The sequence below is a fragment of the Citrus sinensis genome, chromosome 5 (genome assembly GCF_022201045.2).
Source record: "Citrus sinensis cultivar Valencia sweet orange chromosome 5, DVS_A1.0, whole genome shotgun sequence".
NCBI classification, from domain to species: Eukaryota; Viridiplantae; Streptophyta; class Magnoliopsida; order Sapindales; family Rutaceae; genus Citrus; species Citrus sinensis.
In genome coordinates, this window is record NC_068560.1 from 26,725,474 (window position 1) to 26,749,290 (window position 23,817).

At 37.9% G+C, this 23,817-nt stretch overlaps 1 protein-coding gene across 1 annotated transcript; it reads left to right on the forward strand.

The window, feature by feature from the left end:
- The first annotated feature begins 3,148 nt into the window (after positions 1–3,148).
- Positions 3,149–10,013, forward strand: LOC102618678 (probable disease resistance protein At4g27220). The gene is made up of 5 exons (XM_025096638.2): positions 3,149–6,362; positions 7,475–7,954; positions 8,155–8,976; positions 9,267–9,369; positions 9,707–10,013. The coding sequence occupies exons 1-4, from the start codon at positions 3,468–3,470 to the stop codon at positions 9,309–9,311; spliced, it is 4,242 nt and encodes a 1,413-aa protein (XP_024952406.2). The 5' UTR covers positions 3,149–3,467; the 3' UTR covers positions 9,312–9,369; positions 9,707–10,013.
- Positions 10,014–23,817: the final 13,804 nt, after the last annotated feature.

Consider the following 23,817-nt stretch of genomic DNA (forward strand, 5'->3'; position numbering starts at 1 on the left):
TTTTTCTTCAGGCCGTTGACATGTCGTATCTCTTCAATTGTACGAATTGTACCATCAAACATTTTTATTTTGATAGTACCAATACTAGCGATCTCCAAGGCATGATCATCTCCCATATATACAGATCCTCCTGAGATAGGCTCATATGTGTGGAACCATTCTCTCCTAAGGGTCATATGCCAGGTAGCTCCTGAGTTTATAAGCCAGACATCAGACAATTGTTTTCTACCTTCTGAAACAGTTGTTGCCTCGCTGTAGAGAATTTTACCATCATCTGAGGTACTTGCTACACAACCTTGAGTATTTGATGACTCAGGTTCTTTGCCCTCTCTTCTCTTCTGGTTACTCCAACACTCTTTCTTGACGCCCTTTCTTGCCACAATTGTAGCATTTAACATTCTTCTTACTTCTAGATTTTGATCTACCATTATTGTGACTCCTACTAAGGCCATGTTCCGTTGATCCCCCTCTCGTCAGCGATAGCGCCTCCGCTTGCTGCGAACTTGCTTGTCTGTTTTCTTTATTTTTTCGCATGTTCTCCTCATTTAATACGGAGGCTGCAACATCGTTGAAAACTAGACTGTCCGGTGGATTGTTGTTCGTTAGGTTGATGATGAGTTGATCATACGAATCTGGTAGACTTTGAAGTAGAAGCTCTGCACATTCATTCTCCTCTATATTATGACCCAACGTTGTGAGTTGTGAAAATAAAGTCTTCAAGGTGTTGATGTGATCGACCACCATTGTAGATTCCGCCATTCGAAGAGTATAGAGTTTCATCTTCAAGAAGATTTTGTTGTGTAGTGACTTGGCCTCGTATAATTTTGTGAGAGTATCTCATATTTCCTTCGCTGTATTTTTCTTTGCCACACTGGATAATACTCCTTCCGCAAGTGCCAAATGTAGATAAGAAATGGCGTTGCCGTCTACCTCGTTCCACTTGTCATTAGTTATCTCCATGGGCCTTTCTCCAATTGCTGCCAAGCAATTATTTTTCCTCAATACAGCTTTCATCTTCATTTTCTACAACGAAAAATTATTTCTGTTAAACTTCTCAATTTCATACTTTGCCGTCATTTTGTTGATAAATACCGCACACAAGTTAGTGTACCACCTTGAATAGTTGTGAGTATGTGTGAGAATGCACACCAAGAAAGTTCCCAGGAAAGACTGGAGGGGTTACAATGGTCCCACTTAAAACCCAGACTCCTTAAGCTCTTATCGCCTTTGTGACAGAACTTTCCTAGACATGTACAAAACCACACAATTGCTTTACTCACACCACTATTCCCTACTTTGCACCGCAAAATTCTTGGATCGCTCCCACCCTTTCACGTGAACAGTACCATATACGTGAACAGTACCGTATACGTGAACAGTACCCGACTCCAAAAAATACAACCAATAGCTCTGATACCACTGTTAGGAAATTGGTGGGTGAAGCAGGATCGCAGCTAAAATAAAATTGGAAGAAATAAAGAACAAACACAAAAGAGAATACCAAAAATTACGTGGTTCGGCTTTTAGCCTACGTCCACGGGCGAAAACAGAAGGAAATATTTTACTAGTGAAATAAGGATTACAAATATTGTAATATTTTGGCTCACTACCCAAAACCCCAACAAACTCAATCTCTCACTCACTAATTACACGAGAGTATTAAAACTCTTAATCTCTCACACAACTCTTTCTCCTTTACAAAACAGAGAAGAGAAACTTAAAGAAAAAAAATGGAATGCAAAAATGAGGGTGGGAAGTGTTGAGTGTTAGAAAATGCATATTTATAAAGGAGAAAACCGTCATTTTATATTTCAAGTTTTACTAACAATCTTTATTTTTATGTATTTAAACTTCTTGTGATTTAATTACATGTGTTTTATTTTAATTAAGTATTTTATGTATTTTAGGGGCATTATAGTCATTTCACAATAAAGGAGAGATCAGGACGGTCGAAAACCTTAGGAGGAGCATAAAAGGGAAAACGACACTATTTACATGTACGGTACTATTCACGTGTACGGTACTGTCTACGTTACTGTTCACGACACTGTTAAAATAGACGGATCGATGACGTGGCATTAACCGATGATGTGGCATTGACTGATGAGGTGTCACGATCCTGTTGGGCTAAAATTCTTATGTACTGTTGGTGGTGACATGGCAGCATATCAATGGACGAAACATCTCGCGTACGGTACATGTATCACACAGGATTATTGTCAACCAAACCGTGTTACTGTTCATCCACGTGGTCAAACCGCGTACTGTTGACTGATGACGTGGCGCAATCCTGAGCGTCCAAACTGTTTTTAATCCGATGGTCATGATTTACTCCATGTATCTATAAAAAGGGGGCCTCTCCCCCCTAATTTGATAGCTCTGAATCCATTTTTGGGATCCATTTTCTGTAATTCCTTCTCCATCTTGTATTTTCTACGTATTTTAATAAATTCCCATTTTGCCCCTAGTTCAATTATGAGTAGCTAATTTTCTTTCAAGCTTGGGTTGAAGGTGAAGTCTCAACATGTGTCATGGGCTTTATTTGGTAAATTTATTTTCTCTTCTCCTCTAGTTTTTGTGGATGTTTTGACTTCTCGTCGACAAATAATACTAATCTTGTCTAGTACCGCCTTGGTTTTACCGGCTCCCTAGTACAAGGTTATTATTATTTGGCACGATAATCCCTTAGCACCATATTGATTAGAGTGTGGTTCATGAGGTGTGGATTCCCCCCTCATGATTTAATTGGCATTAATACGGATTATTTAGCCCATGATGCATGTTGATACGGATCCAGATACCCAAGTACGTCATTTCAATAGAATTATCTTTAATTTATTCTCGCCATTGTAATTTTAATTTTAGAATTTATTATCGTCATTTCAATTCCAATTTAAGGATAATTTAAATCACTTCCACCACAATTTCAACCACCCATTTACAAAATTAATTCTATATATAATTAAAAATCCACCTCCTCGTGGGATCGACACTCGTCACCATTAGTCTATACTACAATAGATTCGTGCGCTTGCGAGTACATTAAAATTTGCACAACAGGAAGCCCTCTTTATATAGCAAAAAATTTTGGCTCTTTTTTTTATTTTTTTTATTTTTTTAGAAAAAGTTAAAGCCGTGTGCTTCATTTCTTTGGGCGGCACCTCCCTCATCTCTTTTTCGTCTGTTTCTCTTTTGTTTATTTCTTTGGGCGGCTGCCAAAGCCAATTTGATTTTGGCTAGGCCACCACTGGCTTTGACACTCTTTGCATTTCCTTGGATGAAGAAGCCTTTTTCTTGTTTCAATTTTCTGATCTCAAAGCACTTTGATTCTCGTCTGCCACACTGATTTTGTCCTTCTTTTGTACAAACATAATTTCGCCATTATCTGTTTGATTATCAACTGACCTGTCGTTGACTCTATTCTATTTCTATGTGAAAAATACGAAAAAAAAGAAAAGAGATTGAAGATGGTGGAAAGCATTGTTACTGTTGTTTTAGAAGTTGTGAAATGCTTGGCTCCTCCGACACAACGCCAACTTGATTACTTGCGTAACTACAATGAAAACATTCAGAAACTCGAGGCAGAAACCGAGAGCCTGAAGGTTGAAATTAGGAGCATTGAGCGCAGAGTTTTTGGGGCCGAAAAAAAAGGAGAAAAGAGTGAAGAGAAAGTCGAGAAGTGGCTGGTTAGCGCCAACAAGATCATTGATGAGGTGAATGCCAAATTCATGGAAGATGAAGAGACTGCAACTAAGCGATGTCTCAAGGGGCTGTGTCCTAATTTGAAGGCTCGCTATCAGCTTAGCAAGAAAGCAGAGACACAGGTGAAGGCCCTTGTTGAGTGCCGAGAAGAAGCCGGTCGACTTGATAGAATTTCCTACCTTACCTATCCGGACAAGATATGGCTCAAGTCCCACAAAGGTTACGAGGCCTTTGGATCAAGGCTTTCTACTTTGAAGTGTATACAAAACGCTTTGACTGATGTTAATGTCAGCATCGTTGGAGTGTACGGCATGGGCGGCGTTGGAAAGACGACTCTAGCGAAGGAGATCGTTAGGCAAGCCTTGGCAGACAAGCTCTTTGATCAAATAACCTTTTCAGAGGTTTCCGAAACTGTAGACATAAAAAAGATTCAGCGGGATATTGCTGAGGACTTGGGTCTGGCATGGCATGAGGAAACTGAATCTAGAACTGCGAGTAGACTGTATGAACAGTTGAAGAATGAGAAGAAGATTCTTGTGGTTCTAGATAACATATGGAAGCATCTTGATTTGGAGACTGTTGGAATTCCTTTTGGTGATGATTATAGAGGTTGTAAACTCTTGCTGACAGCAAGAGATCGTAATGTTTTGTTGGATATGGATTCTAAACATAACTTCTTTATTGACAACTTAAATGAAGAAGAAGCTTGGAGATTGTTTAAGACGATGGCGGGTGATTATGTTGAAAATCGTCAGCTGAAATCTACAGCAACAGATGTAGCAAAGGGATGTGGAGGTTTGCCTATTGCCTTAGCCACAACAGCAAGGGCAATGAGAGACAAGACTGTGCATGAATGGAAGAATGCCTTGCGAGAACTTCAAACGCCTTCAGTGATGAACTTCGAAGGACTGCCGGCAGATACTTATTCAAGAATCGAGCTGAGTTTCAAGTATTTAAAAGGTGAGCAGCTCAAGAAAATTTTTCTGCTTTGTAGTCTAATGGGTAATTCTATTTTTACTTCAGACCTGTTTAAATACTCCATGGGTTTGGGTATACTCCAAGGAGTCAAGAAGATGGAAGATGCACGAAACCAATTATATGCATTGGCCTATAAACTTAAAGACGCTTGTTTGTTGCTTGAGGGAGGTAGCAACGAACAATTTTCAATGCATGACGTCGTTCGCGATGTTGGCATATCAATTGCTTGCCGGGACCAACATGTATTTTTGGCAAAAAATGAGGATGTGTTGGAGCTGCCGGACAAGGAAGCACTTGAAAATTGCTTTGCGATTTCTATAACAGGTTGCCGTATTCAGGAGCTTCCTCAAGGATTGGAATGCTTGCAACTCGAATTTTTATATGTATCTCCCAAAGACTCTTACCTTCAAATCAATATTCCTGAGAACTTTTTTGCAGGGATGCGGAAGCTTAGAGTTGTAGATTTTACTGGGATGCAATTATATTGCTTGCCATCTTCAATTGATCTCTTAGTAAATCTTCAAACACTATGTTTAGATCAATGCATGTTGGGAGACATAGCTATTATTGGAAGGTTGAAGAATCTGGAAATCCTTAGCTTTTTAAAATCAGATATTGTGCAGTTGCCTGAAGAACTACGTGAATTGACTAAGCTAAGGTTGTTAGATTTATCCAATTGTCTCCGGCTAAAAGTTATTGCACCCAATGTCCTATCAAGCTTAACTCGATTGGAAGAACTCTACATGAAAAATTGCTTTATCGAATGGGAGGTTGAAAGCCCCAATAGTGGAAGATGTACTGCCAGCCTTGTTGAGTTGTTGCAATTGCCTCGACTGACCACTCTAGAAATAGATGTAAAAAATGATAGTATTTTACCAGAAGGCTTTTTTGCAAAAAAATTAGAAAGGTTCAAAATATCAATAGGAGATGAGTCATTCAAGCCTCCCGTGCTTGCGAATGAATGGTTCCGTAGTCGGCGGCTTTTGATCAGTAATCCTTCGAGTTTAAGAACCATTAAGCTGAAGCTTAGCTCAAAGCCTATTTGCTCGAAGAAAATGCAGGGCATCCAGAATGCTGAATACTTGTGTTTGGACAAGCTGCAAGGTGTGAATAATGTTCTTTTCGATATGGACACTGAGGGCTTTCTACAGTTGAAGCATCTCCATGTTCAAAATAATCCTGAATTCTCGTGTGTTGTTGACTCAACGGAGAGGGTATCTCGCGATGCCTTTCCTCTTTTGGAGTCACTTACTCTTTACAATTTGATTAACATGGAGAGGGTGTGTACTGATCGACTCAAAGTAGAGTCTTTCTGTGAACTTAAAACCATAAAATTGGGAAAATGTGATGAGTTGAGTAATATCTTCTTGCTGTCTTCCACAAGCTGCCTTCCCAGACTTGAGAGGATTGCAGTTTTTGATTGCGATAAGATTGAAGAGGTCTTTGCAATTGGTGGAGAACCAGATGTCGACAACTATAATACAATGGAGCAGACAGAGTTTGCTGCATTAAAATGTTTACATCTGCGGAAGCTTCCAAAGCTTGAAAGTTTTTGCTCTGAAGTAAAGAGACCAAATACACAAGAGTCGCAAGAGGAATTGACAGCTATTACTTGCTCGAACGAAATCAGTTTGTTGGAGGAGGACAAGCTTGATACTTCGACACCGCTTTTCAAGGAGAAGGTAAGCAATTATAATGAAACCAAAGCATTCGTTTTTCTTTCTCAATTTATTCTATCGTGCATTCTCATTTGATGACAACTGTAGAAAATAAATTATAAGGGAAATAGAAAATGAGAATGGAAATTAGAATCTAACACACTCGCTCACTAAGCTCGCTTTACACATTAATGATGTGAATTAAATTGCAGATTAAGTGTATGTTTGGTATGGTAATAATTCTCAAAAAATCATTTTTAGCACAGATTTCTAAAAACTATATTTGAAAAAAGTTTTAACACAATGTTTTGTAAATGGGTGAGCTATTTGCACCTTAAAAATTACTCTAAACACTTTAATTGAAATAAAAATTTATAACAAAAATATCTATCATATGAATTACGTTAAGGACAATTAATTATAAGTCAATATTACATAATTACTATGAACGCCCCATATAACACACTCATTATTTAATATATATAATTTTCATGTTTTAAACCTTAAAAAATTTTATTTACAAAATCTTCATCAATACTTAGATGAATAATGATAAAATCAATATTTTTCTTTTATTTTTCCATAAATAAAATTAATTTTGCACTCATTATTTTTATTTTTTTCAAAAATAAAGTAAGTATTTTTTTTCCTTTTATTGGGCTTTTGACCTCTTTTTTTTTCTTCTTTGTCCTCTTCTCTTCTTCTCCTTCCTTTTTTAGAGTTTTTATGGAATATTTCTTCTTATGATTTTCTCATTGCAAGTTATTTTAAGTGCAAAATCCAATATTAAACATAAGTAAACAAAAAAATTAATAACTAAAATACTTGTTTTACTATTTAAATTACATTCGGTACACATGCATGTATGGTAATTTACTATTATAAAATACATGTTTTATTATTTTTCAAAAATAAAAGAGGTTTTTTATAATTCATAAATAATATTGAGCACACTATTTTAATAATCACTTTTCAATTACATTTGTCAAACTCTTTGGTACATTAGATTGTCAAATGATCAAATACCAAACAAGCACTGAAGCTGTCACTTGGAAGAAGGTTTTGATGGCTTATATTTACAATCAAAGAAGATACTTCTCAGCTTATATTGGATCTAATAAAAAATTAATGTTTAGGTTGTGCTCCCCAGCTTGGAGGATTTGAAGCTGGTTGGAATTAATGTCGAAAAGATTTGGCAAAATCAACTTCCAGCCATGTTTCTTTGCTTTCAAAGTTTAACTAAATTGATCGTGGGGAAGTGTCACAAATTAAAATGTATATTTTCGACTTCTATGCTCAGAAGCTTTGAACAACTCCGACAGCTGAATATATACAACTGTATGGGTTTGCTTGAGATTATTTCCGAAGGAGCAGATCAAGTGCCACCTTGTTTTATCTTTCCGCGGCTGACATTTCTAAGACTACGTAAACTACCAGAACTTAGATGTTTATATCCTGGAATGCATACTTCGGAATGGCCGGCACTAAAAATGTTGAAGGTCTTTGGTTGTGACAAAATAAAGTTATTCGGTTCCGAATTATCTAGCTTCCATGGAAACATTGATAAGAATCAGCTTCATATCCCAGCGCAACAGCCCCTGTTGTTGATCGAAAAGGTATATATGCAACCATTTATTTGATTTTTTATCAGTTGAGTCTTACTGTTTCTTATGTTTTACGTTTGATTCTTTGTTGCAAAGAAACTCACAAACAAAAGATTTTAGAAATACCCACTGTACATGTATGTATTACTCAAAATTGTTTGACAGAACATCAATAGAACTAATTAGTTTTTATATGAGTTGATGATGTTCAGATCTTCCCCAGCTTGGAGAAACTCCTATTAAGTGGAAAGGATTTCAGGATGATTTTGCAGGGTGATTACCCACAAAACCTATTTGGCAGTCTTAAATACATTAAGGTTGCGGATGATGACTCGGCTTGTTTTCCACTTGGTTTACTTGAGAAATTTCAAAATCTGGAAATCCTCTTTCTGAGTTGTACTTCATACACAGAGATATTATCAAATGAAGGACACTCGGAGAAGCACGTGGGCAAGTTCTCACAAGTAAAACATTTACAGCCGTACAAACTGAATGATCTGAAGCACCTATGGAAACAAGACTCCAAACTGGACTCCATTCTTGCAAATCTTGAAATTCTACGAGTATATTGTTGTCAAAATCTGACTGTTCTATTGCCATCATCATCGGTATCGTTTTGGAATCTAACAGATCTGCAAGTTTGGGGTTGCAAGAAATTGATGAATTTGGTAACATCCTCCACAGCAAAGAGTCTAGTGCGCCTCATGACAATGAAGGTGTGTGGGAGCAAAGCAATGACACAAGTGGTGGTAAGTGAGGAAGATGGAGCAGAAGATGAAATTGTTTTCAGCAAATTGAAGACGTTGTCTCTGCTTGATTTAGATAGCCTCACAAGTTTCTACTCTGGCAATTACACCTTCAAATTCCCATCTCTACAAGATTTAGAAGTGATTGGTTGTCCCAAGATGAAGATTTTCACTACAGGAGAATTATGTACACCGCCGAGAGTAAACGTGTGGTACGGAGAGGGAGATGGTGAATGTCGCTGGGCTAACGACCTTAACGGTACAGTACGAGAGTTACATGCTGAAAAGGTACGGTTAACCCACCAACTTAACTCCCAAGGAAAAATTTTACAAATTTGCACTTTTTAACAAAATTTAGAAAATAGATCATGGACAACCAAGTTTGACTCATTAGAATATTTATTATTGAGTAAGTGCATGATCGGGTTTGAAAAAGTATGAGGCACTTCTGTATGTAGTTCTTGAAACTGTCCAATTTAAAACAGACATATTCAATTCTCAAAAATTCATGAATCATTAGTTTTAACTTCATAATATAAAAGTCGTGTCAAATTAATGAATGAGAATTTTGTTTTCAGATGTTGGAGGGGTCGTCATCTAACTTGAGGAAGTACGATTGGTGATCATGTTGGCTTTTTAATTTATTACTTGGAGTTGTGAATTTGAAGAATAAAGTCCCAGGTAAATAATTTAATTTTCCTTATTTGATCTCATAGCTTGTTTCATCGTTTCACCTGAACTATTTAGATTGCGTCACTGGTTTATTGTTAACTTTAAAATGAAGTTTTAAAGTTTCATTCGGGGCTTTATGAGCAAATTTTACATCATTGAATGTCCTTTGGTCTGAACTTTTGAGCTTTCTGTTTGATAGTCAAGGCTTTATAGTATGCTATTCATAATTCCTTAAGAATGTGCAAAATTTTTTATGATAAAATTGCTTGAATGTGTCATTGAAAGGAACTTCTATGTTGCTCTTTATGATTACAGAGTTCTCAATGTCATCACTCTTCTTTTGCAGGATGTGGAATCAAAGATACTTTTCTATGAAATTTGTGTTCCTTGTATTAAAAGTTTACATGCTGAAGGGCTTCCTGTGTTATCTTTGCTGTTCTACTTGTGCTTTACTTCATTGTGTCGCTACAGCTTTGTGAGTGTTATGATAACTATTGTTTCCTTCATTTGAGCATTGTAAGTTTCGAAGGCGCTACATTGCTTGACTAAAGATGCTTAAATTTATCATCTGTTTGTACCCCTTGTATTATATACAATAAATTTTTTATGTATTTTGACATTTAATACGAGATATGTTTGAATTTTCATTGAAAGGTTTCATAATTGTTCAAATTTATCTTCAGTTTTATTTTTGTTGTCTTGTTGGAACCAAATTGACAACCAAGATCAATTTGGAACACCCAAGATCCACTCGAAGAAACTTGATCTTAACAAGGTCTGATACTAGACTGAGTTTAAGAAGAAATTTGCCTAGGTAACTGGAATCAAACACAACTCAAGGAACAAAAGCAGAAAAGAAAGAAAACAGATCTCACACACAGCACCAAGATTTATAGTGGTTCGGCCATTTTCTTGCCTATATCCACTGTGAAAAGAGAAGCAAGTTTTCACTGATTTCAGAGATTAAAAGTCACAAAGATGAAGAGTATGTATAACAGAATCGAAACCCCTCAGTAACAGATCATAGAGCCTTTTACATTTCAATCAAAACCCTCTAAAAGGACCCCAAACAATCAGCTCACGCTCCTGGGTTACTCAGCTAAGCAATCCCAGCTGCATCCGCATCCCGCGTGAATTAACTGAATTAACAGCTTCTGGAACTGCTCAGGGACACTTGTCAAATGCTCGTATAATTTGCTACTTCAAAAACCGACATGACATCACTTCCTTCCCCAAGCATCAGACACGTCATACACATTCCCGAATCCAGATTTGAGCTTCCCCTCTTCAGCATATCTCAAACACATGTTAGCCTTGCATGCATAGACGCACGTAATATCCCAGAAGAGTTTTATCAGAGGTGCAGGCAAATGAAATTTCATCAGCAATCTTGTGATTTTACTATCATCGTTGTTGTTGCTGCTCCCGCCGCCGCCATTATTACTATTATTATACTACTACTTGAAAATTTCAAGTATTTTAGATGAGAAATTTATTATGTTAGAGATATTCATAATATACATGATCCTGAAATCAGGGAATTTGTTGTCTCAGTTTGTTTCATTTTTGTTTGCCTCGAATCAAATTTTGAAATTTAAGAAATATGGTAAGAGATGGAACAAGAGGAGTTAAAAAATTTGCCAAAATTGATGTAGCAATGAAACAATTGTATCCTAACATGTTTAGCATCATTCTACTTTATGATCATTGTTGTTCCGTTATTTTAGTTCTTGCTCTGTTTGTTCTGTTTCTCTGTTTATTTCACTGGGGGTTTGCTTCACAAAATCTTACTTTCAAAATTTAGAAGGCAAGGAAAGAGCGCTTAGAAAATGCAAGAGGTATCAAATCATGCATTAAAAAACTTGTTGGCTGCTGGCTGGTCTATTTCATTGGCGCCGATCGAATCATTATCCCTAAAATAATTAGGAGTCGGAGATATAAGCGTGAAAATAACAACATGGAAATCAGTCGCCATTGGTGGGTGGGGCTGCGTATGATAATAACAACTGATTGATGAAATTAATGCCATCAATCTGCCTGTTAATGTTGTGAAGCATTAAATTTTCATGCATAAAGTTGTTGGCTGGTCTGTTTGGCCCTCAATGATTTGTCTTTTCGACTTAAAATGATTCCAAAAAGCCATCAGCAATCACTAGTGCAACTCTTCAAAAACAAAAAAAATTAAATTAAATTAAAAATAAAAGTCTCAAAAAGTATCATTAATTTAATTCTATTGTTTCCGGGTAATCAGAACGTGTTTGATAAAATATTTATAAGTTACAGTTTGAAAATTAAGGTAGTTTTATATTTGATGAAATATTAAATTTTAAAAGTTATCATAATCAATATATTCTTATTATCAAATAATCTTAATCAAAGACAAAATTCTGTTGCTCGGTGTAATTGACTCCCATTTTATCTTTTTCTAATTGAATTGTATTTTAATCTATATTGCTTGTTGAAAATTGATAAATAATATAGGTTTCAAAATTTAGACATATAAGTGCTGCTAATCATTATTATTTCTCTAAAACTATCGGCTAAGGTGGAATAATTATTCTTTCTGAAATAAAACTATGGTGTGTGTATTAAAAAAAAATTAAAATGAGCATTTTATTATTTATTCATATATCAATATTATTAGTAAATTTAAATTAATATCTTATTTATTGCATCTTCAAATTAGTTACCGTAGATTAAATAGAATTTATTTAACAAAAAGATATTGTTGACGCGTGTCATATTTTCATGCATATTAGAATTTATTAGTGAGGTTGCATTATGGTCCATATCGTCAATAACTTTAGCAGTCAAATTTTATGCCACCGGAGTCAAGTGTAAAATTTGACAAAAAATTCAAACTTATTTGTCGAGATTGTAAAACCTTTGGATTTTTTTGCTTTTTCAGCAAACAGCAGGGATAGCGAAGTTAAAAACCAAAGAACAGATCCATGCCATTGAAACACCTTACGAATCAGGCCATTACTCTCGAGGAAGAGCTCAGTAAACACCTTACGGACGGAATTAGAAATTTACTTTCATTCAAGAATGAATGTAATTTAGGAGCATATAAAAAAAATTCACAATAGTAGGGAATTACAAAAATGAATGCATTTTAAGGGACCTTTTTAATCTGCCCCTGTTGCATGGGGCTAGCTCCCTCCTTGCTCCCACGAATATGAATGAGGTAGATATCTATTCAAGTATTAGTGAGAACGTATTTTGTAAATGGTCTCAGTGCATGTCTTAATAACCGGTTGATATCTCTTTAAATATGCAAGCCTTCAGTAATAACTTTGCTGAGTAAGTTTACGGGTCTGTTTGGCTTAGTTATTCTAAGGCTACAACTTTTAAGTTAAAGTATTTGGTAAGTATATTATGATTGTATTTTGAAAGTTAAGGTGATGTAAGCTTACATTTGTTTGATGAAAAATATATATTCTTTTATTAATTATATTAAAATTATTATTAAAAATTATATTCATTAAACATTATTATTTTTTTTTCATAAGTAGGCCTTTCATTTCGCACTAATTGCGCACTACCAAATGAAGCCTAAAGCTTTTGATGACTACAATTTTTTATTCGATTTGTAATATGCAAAAGCTATTGATACGGCATTTAATAATAAAATAATTTGTGTTCTTCAATCAAAATACGGATATTAGCTATTTTCTTTTAAATTAGAGTTATAAATTAAAATTTAAAAATGTGATTCACATTTAAACATTTCATTTTTCTTCAGCTTATTGCATCAGCACTTGTTTCAGCTACCAAACGGGGCCTAATGGTCTTGTCGTTATGGTTGACTGAGAAAAAAAGGAGTCGTACGTTGACTATTATTGAAATAATAAATTTTATCAGAACCATTTCAGCTCTCTGTATTCATCAGCAGTTCAGCTAATCTTCTTCCTTCCTTGAAATATCTTTTAATTTTGTCATTCCCTCTTTGCATTCGGTTCTCTATCACGGAACCCTCTCCCGATTTTCATCCTCTGGTCTCAAACACGCTTTGCTTCTGTTTATTCTGGTCATTGCTAGCTAGCTGTTTCCTCCCTTTTGCCAACAACTCTTCATACTTTCATCGGATCAATAAAACCTTTTCTTGGTTTAATTTTCTGATCTCAACATATGTTGCACAGAAAAAATTCAGAAACTCAATGCGGAAATCGATAACCTGAAGGTTGAAAGTAGAAGCAATCAGCACGGAGTTTCCGAAGTTAAAAGAAAAGGAGAAAAAATTGAAGATAACGTTAAGAAGTGGGAGGATAATGCAAACATGATCATTGACGAGGCAGAAAAGTTCATTGGAGAAACGACGACAGAGAACCAATGTCTCAAGGGGCTGTGTCCTAACTTGAAGACTCGCTATCAGCTTAGCAAGAAAGCAGAGACACAGGTGAAGGCCCTCGATAAGTGCCGAGAAGAAGCCGGTCGACTTGATAGGATTCCCTACCTTACCTATCCGGATAAGACATGGCTTAAGTCTCACAAAGGTTACGAGGCCTTTGGATCAAGGCTTTCTACTTTCAGGTGTATACAAAATGTATTGACTGATGTTAATGTTAGCATCGTTGGGGTGTACGGCATGGCCGGCATTGGAAAGACGATGCTAGTGAAGGAGGTCGCCAGGCGAGCCTGGGGAGACAAGCTCTTTGATCAAGTGGTCTTTTCAGAGGTTTCTGAAACTGTGGACATAAAAACGATTCAGCGGGATATTGCTGAGGATTTAGGTCTGCCATTGCTTGAGGAAACTGAATCTAGAATTGCAAGTAGACTGACTGTATGGTCGATTGAAGAATGAGAGATAACATCTGGAAACATCTTTGATTTGGAGACTGTTTGAATTCCTTTTGGCGATGATCATAGGGGGTGTAAACTGTTGCTGACAGCAAGAGATCGTAATGTTTTGTTGGATATGGATTCTAAACATAACTTCTTTATTGACAATTTAGACCAAGAAGAAGCTTGGAGAATGTTCAAGAAAATGGCGGGTGATTATGTTGAAAATCGTAAGATCAAATCTACATCAACAGATATAGCCAAGGGATTGGAGGTTTGCCCATCGCCTTAACTACAATAGCAAGGGCAATGAGAAACAAGAGTGTGCATGAATGGAAGAATGCCTTCCGAGAACTTCAAACGCCTTCGGTGGTGAACTTCAAAGGACTGCCAGCTGACACGTATTCAAGAATTGAGCTGAGTTTTAAGTACTTAAAAGATGAGCAACTCAAGAAAAATTTTCTGCTCTGTAGTCCAATGGGTAATCCTATTTTCACAATTATTGTTACATTTTTTTTGTAATTTATATTTGAAATTTTGCAAGAGCAATGCTATTTCAATAAAACTTTTTTTTTTTAAAAAAAAGATAGGAGTAATAGGAATACTCCACAAATGATGTTTATTTTGGATGTGTTTTTGTTACCTTTTTAATGGAAATTTTGTTCAAATAACATTTTGCCTTTATTTAAGAAAAAGAGCGGTCTCATTGATGGGCCAGCTCATAACAAGATGAAAATAATGAATAGATTTGTTTTTTTATATTTCGTGACTAGTGAATGCTTTTCTAGTTTCTATAAATTGAGCTAATTACCTATTTAAAATCTACCTCATTATTCTTTAATTTTCACATGACTTGTTGGAGTTTTAAGTTACATGCGACAAAATACTGGTTTATAATGAAAAACCCATTGACGGAGATCTTTTGATTAATTTTTAAAATTATGAAATGTAACTGGCTAATTGATTCAAGTTATAGTGATTAAGTGAACCTTATTTTAATTTATTTTTTACCTAATAAACTAATGGATCTTATTTGAGTAACTAAAATTTAACACAAGTAATAACAGAACACAATACAACGCAAAATCACTATCAAGTATCAATCTGGCCTGTTTTTGGACCGATTTACTTTTTTTCCAAAGTTGGGAGAGTAGACAAAGCTCGAATCAATTTTTTTAATCCCTACCTTCTCCAAGACTCAAATTTAGATGGCCACCTAAATAAAGTTGGTTGAAAACTATTTGGTCAAATATTCGTGAGATGAAAAATATGAAACATATTTTGAGTTGTGACCGCCTATCCAATGGGCAAACCATTATGATTTTGAAAAAAAAAGTTTAATTAATTATACAATGTAAGGAAGACTAAATTTTCAATTTATTTTTGACTAAGTCATTTGTGAAATAAAGAATAAAAAATATCATATATGGTGATATTTTTCATAAATAAGATAATGTTTTAAGGTTGTTTCACATGTTCGGAGAAATGCCTGAATGACATCGCGGACTCCGCTCTCAGGTTTAGTGGGTCCCTTTTTTACCTTTTTTTTTTTTTTTGATTAAGAGGGGCTCTTAACAGAGCTAAGAAATAACAAGACGGGGATAGACTACCCCATAATTATCTTGGGACATAAACTGGAGCACTCCTTTAGGAGGAGAGTTCAAGACATGAAGTCCTAGCGGGAGGGAACAAGCTAAAGTAGCCAAATAATCCGCGGCAAAATTCGCCTCCCTGTAAACATGAGTAATCTCCACCCGCCAGTTGTGTCTGATGAGTTCTTGAATGGCACGAATGAGGGTAGAAAACTCATTGGGATTCACCATGTTATTCTTCACAAGTTGAGTAACGCAGCGACTATCAACCTCAACACAAAGCCAACGGATCCCTTTATTCCACGCAAGAGTAAGCCCTTGGTAAAGACCCCATAATTCCGCCGTGGTCACTGAACAATTCCCTATATTCATCCCAAATCCAGCAACCCAATGACCACTGTGATCTCGAATCAGGCCCCCTGCAGCAGCTACACCATTCACTTTGCAGGCACCATCTGAATTCAACTTGCACCATGGCCAATTCGGAGGCGACCAACCAATCCATTTGTTGACTTTTTTATTTGTCAAGCTCAAAGAAGACCCTTGAATTAAAATCACCTCCTCCGTGCGAGCCTTGACATCATTAACCATGGATAGACTGTCCATAGCTAATCCATTCACCCAGAACTGGTTCCTCCAATACCATAGTCTCCATATCGCTATACCAAAGAAGCAAACCCAATTTCGAACTCCAGAAATAGGCCATGCATTCTGGAGATTATTCATCATCCATTCTTTAAAAGGAGCTTGGAAAAAACGCTGCCTCATTGCTACAGGAATCACTCGATACCAAAAACCTTTCGTACCCATGCAATCTCTTAACACATGCAAGATATCCTCAACCGGGGCCCCACATCTATCACACTCAGTATTTATCGCCATGTGGCGCCGTGCAATTTCAGCTTTGGTTTTCAATCGGCCATGAAGAGCTAACCAAATGAAAACTTTAACACCCTGAGGGCCTTGCCACTTCCAAACCATATTCCAACTAGTATCCTGTAAAGAAATATCCGGAGATCTGATAACATTATAAGCCGAGGAGGCTGAGAAATTCCCTTTATTAGAATGCGACCAATAGAATTGATCCGGACCTAACAAATCTGAGGGAGGATGTATGGACGCAATCTTCATGATGGCCGTGTGAGGGAGAAAAAGATCAAATAATGCCCAGTTCCATTGCCCATTCGCTGCCACACAATCAGCAACCATTAAGTTAGTGAGGTGATCGGGAATAGGAGAAGTGACCTGGTTCGCAAGGGGCTTATCCTTATACACCCAACAATCCCACCAAAAACGGATTCTTTTACCATCACCAATAGACCAGCTCCTACTTAACATCGTATCACTCCAAATCCTTCCAATAGCTTTCCACATATGAGATCCATAGCGAGTCGGCAAGGACAGAGGGGGGTTGGAATTATTAACCCCATATTTTGTACACAGAACCTGAACCCATAGGCTATCCTTAGCTGAGATGATTCCCCAACTAAGCTTCATTAAAAGCGCTTTATTCATCACGTTTAGGTCCTTAAGTCCTAAGCCTCCATAAGCCTTTGGTTTGCACAAAGTATCCCAGCTAACCATACTCATCCGCTGCTGATTTGAGTTACCACTCCATATGAATTTCCTGCACGCTTTATCAATCTTCATATTAATTCCAGTGGGGAGGCTAGTTGTTTGCATTGCGTAAACCGGGATAGCTTGTAAAACCGTCTGAGTAAGGGTTATTCTGCCAGCCAAAGACAACAGAGATGCATGCCAGCCCGACAGACGCCTTTCCACTTTGTCAATAATGTTCTGATATGTATGCTGTGATACACGAGTATGCAGCAGCGGCATCCCAAGGTACGTGCCCAAGTCCTTGGTTACGGAGAAACCAAGTTCAGCCCCAATTCTTTTCATGTCCCAAGCCGAAATATTTTTGGAAAAGAAAACTTGAGATTTAGCCTTATTAACTTTGGCTTCCGAGCTCTGGCAAAAATTATTCAAGACCATATTTATCACCCCAGCTTGTTCAATGTCTGCTTCAGCCAAGAGTAAAAGGTCATCGGCAAAAAATAAATGAGTAAGAGGGGTACCACGACGAGCAAGTCGAATTGGCCGCCAATCCCCAGCAGTGACAGCTCTATTAATCCCATGGCTGAGCCTCTCCACACAAAGAACAAAAATATACGGGGAAAGAGGGTCTCCTTGTCGTATACCACGGGAGGGAACGAACTCCTCAGAAGCTTCACCATTCCATAATACTCTCATTGTAGCTGAAGTAATACATGCCATAATGATCTGGATCATATCTCTAGGCAGTCCCGTTTCTTGCAGCGTCTCATAAATAAAATCCCAGTTAAGTCTATCATACGCCTTTTCGAGATCCACTTTAATCGCCATGAATCCTTTCTTCCCCGCTTTCTTGCGCATGGAGTGAATAACTTCTTGGGCAATCACAATATTATCAGTGATATGACGGCCAGGCACAAAGCTAGTTTGCTGAGGACCAATAAGCATCGGCATTAGGGCCTGCAGTCTGTTAGCCACAATTTTAGAAATGGTTTTGTATGCCACTGTGTATAAACTAATCGGTCGATACATTTTTAGATTAACCGGATGGTCAACCTTTGGGATGAGAACTAGAAGCGTAGTGTTAATATCCTTCAAAATACTGGCGCTGTTGAAACTATTCTTTATAAATTTACAGAAAGAGTGGCCAACGATATGCCATTGGGATTGGTAGAAAATCGCATGAAGACCATCCACGCCAGGTGCCTTTAGTGGCTTCATGCTAAAAATAGTCTGTCGGATTTCATTATCCTCGATGGGAGCCATAAGCCCGTGAGTGAGAGCTGCATCAAGGATAGGGAAGCAGCCCCTGACTGGATATGGTCGGAAATCCAAAGTCTCACTAGTATAAAGGGTCGAGAAGAAAGCCGTAGCATGCTGCTTAATAATTTCATTATCCACAATCCATTCCCCATTAGCATTCTGGATAGTTGTGATACGATTTCTTCTACGTCTAGCCAACGTTTTTTGGTGAAAATAAGCCGTATTTCTATCCCCTTGGATAAGCCATTCTTTACGAGATTTTTGAAGCCACAAAATTTCCTCTTGTGTAAGAATTTCCTCTAACTCCTTCTTCAGCTTTAGCTCTAACCTGGCCAAACTTCGTCGGGACTTAGTTTCTAACACCTTTTGAATCCCCCCCAGGCATGCTAAGATCCGTCGCTTCTTTTGAAAAATATTCCCGAAATGGTCTCTATTCCATTCCAAGGCCTTCTTCACAAAAATATCAGCAGCATTTAGATACGGCAAACTATTAATCCAAGCATTAGATACAAACTCCCCAAAAGAGTTGTCCGTAAGCCTTGCAGCTAAGAAACGGAAAGGTTTTTGTCCCCTAACGCAACTGGCATCATTATTAAACCGAACTAAGATGGGTCTATGATCTGAAGCAATTTTTGGCAGGTGTAAAACTGCATTGTCTGGATACTTGTGTAGCCACTCTGTATTCGACATAGCTCTGTCCAGCCTCTTCATAAGAAAACCACGAGACCAAGTGAACCGGGGACCATGGAAATTTAAATCAAACATTCCATTTTTATTAAACCAACTCTTAAACAGACCACACACCCCAGAAATATGAGTAGAGCCACCTTTCTTCTCATCAGCACAAAGAATGGAATTGAAATCGCCTCCCACCAGCCACGGGCCATGAACCGTTCTAGCCAAGAAATCAAGGTGATCCCAAAACTGCCGTCGCAAAATAGGATTAGGGCTCGCATACACAGCTGTGATCCAAGTTTCAAGATTATTATTCTTTGAAATTTTGAAATGGACGAATTGCTTATGATTGAATAAGACTTCCACATCAAAATAACCCCGCCAAAGAATCCAGATACCTCCAGAAAAACCCGTAGCTTCAATACGATGAGAATACGATGAATCCACTGCATTTAATAAAATCATCGGCTTGCTTCCCACTGATTCTAGGCTCCATAATAATAACCATGGAAGGGCCATAATTTTTTATAAGGGTATTAAAAGAGCGACGAAAACCCTTCGAGGCCGCCCCCTGTACATTCCAAAAAAGAATTTGTAACTTCATGATATAAAGATTGGAGAAAAATAGAACCTTACTGCAGCGGCTGAGATGCCTCTTCCACTAGGTTCATGGCCGTTTCTTCAACAAGGGACACATCACCTTCTGAAGAGTCAGCCCCGTCCTCACTTGTAGCCACATAATCACTGTCATTCGCGTCGTCTTCCATGTCCATGTTAGCAGCTAAACCCGTGAGATTGGGAGGGTCACCGTCTAATTCGGATAAAGTGATATGCCCACCAGCACTGTTTTGGCCATTGGAGGTTTTAGGATGGATATCAGCACAAGGGAGGTGTGCAGTGGCGTAATCAGTAGAGAAAGAGATGGCCGAGTGATGGAGGGGGTTTAAACTAGTAGGAACGTACACAGGCAGAGGTAAAGGATTGGGGCTTGCATGGTTTGCATGGAGGTTGGTAACACCTCGTGAGGCATGTGTGTGAAAAGGGCTTTGAGGAGCTGTGTTTTCTTTAGTATGGGTTATCGCATGCAGTCCAGTAGATGTTCCCATGTGTCCCGATTTTGTTGGCTTAGCTGATTTGTGGGCATCTTTCCTGCTAGTGGGTTTACTTTTTGACGACAAAGTAGGGCTAGAATTAATTGTATTGCTATCTCTATGTGTCCGTTCCATATGTGCATCCTGTTTCTCCTCGTGGTTTGATTCTCCTTCCCCAAGATTAGCTAAAATATTGAATCGCGATTCCTTCCCATACTGCCCCCAAAAAACTTGCTCAGTTGCCTGATTGGAATTGCTTTCCTTCTCTACTCTCGGCTTTCCTTTGCGAGCCACTACCATCCATGGCCCGAATTTTGGCTCACTTCGGCTGTCGTTTCCGGCCTTACTCATCCACTGCTGCTCCGCCAGACCACCTGGGTTAGGCACATCGTCCTCAGTCGGTCCATTATTCTCCCTATCTGAACAGTTTTCTTTGTAATGGCCGTACTTCCCACAGTGGAAGCAAATAACCGGAAGATTCTCATATTCAACTCTCTGTATTTTGCCATCTAGATGAAACTGTGAAATTAGAGGGCTCTTAAGATCTATTTCTACTGCTATTCGAGCGAATTTACCCCTCTGTGCAGATTCTGTGGTATAGTCGATACGGATAACCGAACCAATGATTTGCCCAAGTTGTCGGAGTATTTTCTTGTGGTAATAGTGCAGAGCCATCCCCGGGAGACGAATCCAGGCCACCACTTTATCTATCTCCCCTTTAGAACTATCAAAGTGAGGTGACCATGGTTGTACCGTCAGATAATGTCCCATAATAGTCCAAGGTCCAGATGTTAAAATATAATCCGCATCTCCTGCATTCTTGAAACGGACCAAGTAAAATTCATTCTCTAGATCAATGATGTTAAATCCCGGTGTCAAATTCCACAACGATTCCAATCTGTTACACAAAGCCCTGTATCCAATGCGGCGACCCAACAGTTTAACCACAACTGTATTCTGCCAAGGCTTGATCAACTGCTCATGAACTTTCGGTGAAAAAGTTATGGATGGCATAGAATCAGTATTCATAAAAATTACATCCTCCGGAGTTAAATCTAAATCGTCGTCGCTGCCAAACAACTCTTCCTCTGTATCCTTTTGTGACTTCATTAATTGGTCTCGAAAGGAGAGACGCTCAGAAGTTTCACCAACATCACTTTGAGCCCTGAACTTGGCCTTCTTGGTGGATCGATCATCAGCCATGGGTGGGGGAGGGGTTTTCTCAAAGCTTTCCATTAGTGACTAGGGTAGAAGAATTACTTTTTCTTTTATCAAATTTTCCCTTTTTTACCTTTTTATTTTAATTGAATAAGGCACAAGAGAGCTACCACTTGATGATTAATTAATTATATAGTAGGTTTAACCTCTTATTTTCCTCTGCCCTAATCACAGTATATCAACGGTTCATGCGTGAATAAAGTTTTTGGCTGTGTCTCAGTATTTTGTCGTTCACCTTGTTCTGATTATATACCTAAATTATGAATATCGAAACCAGATCTGTCATTACATGAATCGACCTTGGAAAGTAATCAAGCCACTTTCTCTTTGCATTCATTCCCTCATTTTTCATCTTTTGTTACTCTGGTCATTGTTCTTGTTCTGTTATTTAACTTTGCTCCATCTGTCCTAGCTCACCCATTCTCTTAATCATTTCTTATTCTATCAGCTCTTTACAATTGTTCCTGATCTAGCTAGAAACCCTTTCTCCTGTTTCCATCTTCTATTTGATCTAGAAAACACTCTGCATCAGTTTGTCTGTTTTTTGTTTTGGTTCCTTATTTAACTGCTTGTTCTATTGTTGTTTCTTCGTTTTTCACTTTCCTCTGGTCTTCTTCACTTGTAAGTTGACTAGTGTTCATTTTGTTATCCGCTTTTTGTCAAAATTGTCCATCGTTGTTGTCAGAATTGAAGATGGTGGAAATCGCTGTTACTCTTGTTTTAGAAGTTGTAAAATGCTTGGCTCCTCCAACGGAAAGCAGGCTCCGTTATTTGCGTAACTACGATGCCAACATTGAGCGTCTCAAGGCTGAAATGGAGAAGCTGAGGGATGAAAGTACGCGCATACAGCATAGAGTTTCAGAGGCGACAGCAAAAGGGGAAGAGACAAATAATAAGCGATGTCTCAAGGGTCTGTGCCCTGATTTTAGGACTCGCTACCAGCTCAGCAAGAAAGCAGAGACAGAGATGAAGGCCATTGTTGAACTCCGGGAAGAAGCTGGGAAGTTTGATAGAATTTCCTACGGCACAGTTCCGGAGGAGATATGGCTTAAGTCTCACAAAGGTTATGAGTCCTTCGAATCAAGACTTTCTACTTTGAAGGCTATACAAAATGCTTTGTCTGATCTAAATGTCAACATCATTGGGGTGTACGGCATGGCCGGCATTGGGAAGACGACGCTGGTGAAAGAAGTTGCAAGGAAAGTGAAGGAAGATAAGCTCTTTGATCAGGTGGTTTTTTCAAAGGTTTCCTAGAATCCAAACATAAAAATGATTCAAAGAGACATTACAGAGAAATTGGATCTTGTTTTTTGCGAAGAAGTTGAATCAAGAAGAGCAAATAGGCTATATGAACGATTAAAGGGGGAGAAGAAAATCCTTATAGTTCTAGATAACATCTGGAAACATGTTGATTTGGAGAGTGTTGGAATTCCTTTCGGAGATGAGCACAAAGGATGTAAAGTACTACTTGTTTAGAATTCAGACTATGAAGATGAGTCAACAATTGACCCCAAGGCCATGTTGGCACACCACCTGAGCAACCATATCCAACAGCCAGCTGATGAAGAAGCTGAGGTGTATTCAATGAGCTGGCAAAACTGTTATGCAGGGGAATATTTTCACGTGAATACTGCAAGCTGGAGTTTCTAGAATGTTTTCAATGATTGGCTAGTGCAGCTGTAATCTTTTGTTTTATTCATTTCTATTTTCCCTTTGAGCAAGCTACCATTTTTACGTTTAGTATAAATATGTGAAGGATGTGTATATCTTTTTAATGTAATCATAATATATAAAAAGGTTGTTTGTTTTTCTGCTCTGCTTGCATACTTAAGCAATTCATAAGAATTTAAGTTGGTATCAGAGCCACTTTGAGCTATGGAAAGCAGCAGAAATTCACAAACAAACATGAATCAAACTCTGGAAAATCCAGATGATCAACCAAATGATTTGAATCAAAACCAACCTGAAAATATCGACAATCAGAATCCAGATAATAACACAAGAAATGTGACCATAATGAACCCATCTCCTACCCAACATATCACCAGCAACACATATGTGTTCACCACTCCCATCAAGCTAACACAGAACAATTTCATGCTCTGGAGATCACAAGTGGTCTCCAGCATACGAGCAAATAAATGGAAGCTATACCTGTCCCCCCAGATATTTCACCAGTCCTGGACCTAACCAAGCTACCATTACCCACCAAAATCCAGAATATCAAATCTGGAAGAAACAGGATCATATTCTTTTGAGCTGGTTGCTCTCATCTCTCAGTG